Raw genomic sequence first — 4,062 nt, forward strand, 5'->3', positions numbered from 1 at the left:
AGTTAAACTTCTGAATGTTAAAGTTATTATGGGAAGGAACTGTTAAAAACTCTATGGATCAAAAATATAATTCAAATTACGGAACTGAAAAAATATAACAGCCCTCTTTGTACATATGCATAGTGTGGCTACATCAGTTAAAACAGTCGATAGTGGTGACACGTGTACATGTACATAGTGTGGCTACATCAGTTAAAACAGTCGATAGTAGTGTATATATACATGGTGTGGCTATATCAGTTAAAACAGTCGATAGAGGTGACACGTGTACATGGTGTGGCTACATCAGTTAAAACAGTCGATAGTGATGACACGTGTACATAGTGTGGCTACATCAGTTAAAACATCTCCTGGCAGTGACACGTGTACATGTAGACCGCCATTAATTTTTCTTTAACCTTATTTTTTGTTTTTCGATTAGTTGTTAATAATAACACGTAGTACAGCTAGTTTGCTACAGAAAACAAATCAGAAGAACAAAGAAGGCAGTATATAAACAATTAACTATAAAGAACGTTCATACAGTACAATTATTAGAATCTGTTCGTTTAGATATTGTAAACGCTGATGTGGATGTAACAAAGTCATTAAGATATCTTATTCTCGATATTGGCCTTCATCACTTTAATTCTTTACTATTAGAATGATTGCACAGACACCCAGAGTAAGTAGTGATGAGATGATTTGAGTTTTATGAACTGTTAAACTAGATCCGGTTCTAGACTATTTACTTTAGTTTCAAGATTGATCGTAATCAACATGGTAATAATTCACCAACCGAAATGAAAGTTAGATAGTACAGAGAAAATTGAAAGACATAATAGCAAATATAGTTTTTCGAAAGCACTCCCCCTGGTGGGTGATTTATTAGATATGAACCTCTGAAGAGGTTTTGATATTATAAAACGAATCATTAAACAGGTATCCCAAATTTGTTACAGGAGGATAAAGTGTGAGTTTTCATGACTGTGAAAACTACCGGACACTCCTTCACAAACGTTTATCTTTGATAAGTTTATGCTTATGCAACTGAGTTTTCTATAGGATCATATAGATTATGACGGGGTTGTTTTTTTTTTTTTATGTCGTGGAACGCAGTATTGGCAAACTTTACTTATGGGAGCTAATTAAGTTTGGATCAAAGCCCCCACTGACAATAAGCGTTCTTTCATCCTGTTGTCGATATATGATAAAGAATATTACATATAAATACATTACGACCGAAAATATTGATAACAGCATGGGTACTGTTCTTATAAATCAATGCATTTTAATTATTATAGGCTTAAGTTTTTCTGTGCATCGATTTACAAAGTTAAGTACGTCTGGTGTATTTGTTATACATAATTTACTTCGTTAATTTGTGAGTAACTTTGTAGTATATCCCCCTCCCCCAACCCAATGGCAAAGTTATAACTCTGCGGACTTATAACGCTGGAAACCGGGTTTCGATACCTGTAGTGGGCATAGTACATATAGCCCATTGTGTAGCCCTGTGATTAACTACAAACAATCAGAAACAGTATCTATCTTTACTTTTGATCAGAAGTTATTAATGAGCGATGTTTTTTTTAATTTTGTTATTGTTTTTATCCTGTTTAGGAACAAGGAGACGTACACAATTTTTTTAGATTTCGATAACACACAGTAACAAAATAAAATTATGTATGTTCTCAATTTAATTGTTCTGAAAACTTACTAACGAAAGCAAAGAATAATGAGTAATAATATGTCAACCACACTTTATCTGCCTTATCCAATGCCGACGAAGCCTTGCGTTAGGCCTAAGTTTACATGTGATTATGTAAAACGTCCATATTGTGACTGCTTAACCAATAAAAAACGCTGTCTCATTTGGAATTTTCCAGCTAACCATTATTATTATTATTGTTTATTTTCATCTTACAATTAAATAAGACTATCACATCTTTTCCAGCATCCTTATCCGTCAGAGGACCAAAAGAAGCAACTGGCGCAAGACACCGGTTTGACCATTCTTCAAGTCAACAATTGGTTAGTTTTGAACCCTGTTTCATTTTGATTGGCATGGTGATTTGCGTATAGTAACACGTAGAACGTATTTACAAAAACATTATACCCAGTGTTAGAGAAACGAATGAATGGGTTTAATTAACAATTATTGAAACTGTTCGTGTAAATTTACATCAAAGAATAAGAATTTATGTCTCTGTTGTTGAATTTCAAAAGAAGCAACATATATATATATATACAGATAGTAAAAGCATATCTAAAACGGGTTTTATTTTACAACTTCGGATACTAGAGCGAGAAGTATAGAAATGTAAATATTTTTGTACGAAGTGTCTCTGAAAGGGAATATTCTATCTGTTTGTCTGTCCATCTGTATCTTTTATTAGTTTATCCCTGCTTCCCTCTCCATCTCTCTGTACATATCTGTATATCTGCCTACTTTTAGACTTTGAACTGCTAGACAAATCAAAATCGGTTATGATAATAGAAGTGGGACGTCCGTAACAGTTTTACATAGTGACAAGTTGACATTTTTATCATGGATTTATTCGCAAGCATACACACAGCCATTCACTTATATCATCCTCTTTAGTCACGAATTGATGAAAGAAACTAGAATCTCCTCGGTATCCTTTCAGCCGTGGGAGCGTTATAATGTGATGGTCAATCCCACTATTCGTTGGTTAAAAGAGTAGCCCAACAGTTGGCGGTGGGTGGTGATGACTAGCTGCCTTCCCTCTAGTCTTACACTGCTAAATTAGGGACGGCTAACGCAGATAGCCCTCGTGTAGCTTTGCGCGAAATTCAAAAACAAACAACAATCTCCTTGGTAATATTACTGGTAAGAATAAATAAAGATGATCTTATTTTTACGTCGTTCATGGCTGATAATGTTTTATGCATTGGCTGTAATAGTATCCAATGGTGTATATTCTATTCCACATATAAGTTAACCAATTGCGAAACAATAAAAACAGCCGTGTGTTTACACCATTTTGGGGCATGATATACGAGTGTATCCATTGTGTCCAAAGAAGATATATATATATGTATATCACTTACACCATTTTGGGTTGAATATATGAGTAATTCTAACAAGCTTATTTCAATTCAGAATTATACTTTATTTCTGATTGAAATAATTTATTTCGGAGCAGTTAGAGAAGTGTCAAGAATAGCCAGTGGTCAAGCAAGGTTAAGTATCAATACGTGTGACCTCTCTTACATCCTTTTTTTTTAACATACTTATATAACGATATGCTCACTGCAACAATATCCTCATTCGTGTCACCTATCTTGTGGTCAGTCAGGTGACCGCCACGCTTTAACAAGCTGACTTCCGGTAATCTATGGCTATTTCTCTTGCTGGACAGGAAGCTCACGTATCTGCTTTGGTTGAAACGGATTGGTTTCGGAAATGTGTATGGTTGGAAAAGGGCGTCTACAGAAAATAATAGACACACACACAACTGTTTACTAGCAAGGCAAGAAAAACCCGGAAACTTACGGAACACCGACTTCTGTTGGTGTTTAAAAAAAAGTTCCCAAAATTAGCTTTTTATGAAATTATAGTGCAAAAAAAATATTATATCAATGAATAATTATTTTTCTTTTCTTTAAACGAAAACGACCAATGCAATAACGTATAGAAATAACGTGTTTTTTTTTCTACAACATTTGGCCTTAGGACATCAGCAAAGTAAACAAAATATGTTCCGAGTTAATTACACTTTACAAAAATAAACACGACCTGAATAATCTCGAAACAAGTAATTAAAAGAAAAGCTAAATTTTATCTCGAGATTGAAAGGTTTTGATACTTCGTCGCTGTCGATCATGTTAGTAACAAATTGATTCAAAAGCTTTGCTTGAGATTCTTCTTATTTGCTGGTATAATCACTTGAACTTGTTTAACATTCTTTTTAGATTAAAAATCTTATCAGGCTTTTTCGATCGTGAAAATTCATTTTATCGACTCTTATCAATTAATAGATTGTTTTTTGTTTAAGAATTGTCACGCAGAGCTACGTAAGGTCTATCTGTGATAGTGTGCCCGGCATGGCCAGGTGG

At 34.2% G+C, this 4,062-nt stretch overlaps 1 protein-coding gene across 1 annotated transcript in view; it reads left to right on the forward strand.

The window, feature by feature from the left end:
- The window catches only part of LOC106465576 (homeobox protein Meis1-like), a 203,639-nt gene that overhangs the window by 146,044 nt on the left and 53,533 nt on the right, over positions 1 to 4,062 (forward strand). Inside the window, exon 8 of the mRNA XM_013925803.2 lies at positions 1,937 to 2,013. Coding sequence (XP_013781257.2) covers positions 1,937 to 2,013 — 77 coding nt within the window. The remainder of the gene's footprint in view (positions 1 to 1,936; positions 2,014 to 4,062) is intronic.

The sequence above is a fragment of the Limulus polyphemus genome, unplaced genomic scaffold, assembly GCF_000517525.1.
Source record: "Limulus polyphemus unplaced genomic scaffold, Limulus_polyphemus-2.1.2 Scaffold1988, whole genome shotgun sequence".
Lineage (NCBI taxonomy): Eukaryota > Metazoa > Arthropoda > Merostomata > Xiphosura > Limulidae > Limulus > Limulus polyphemus.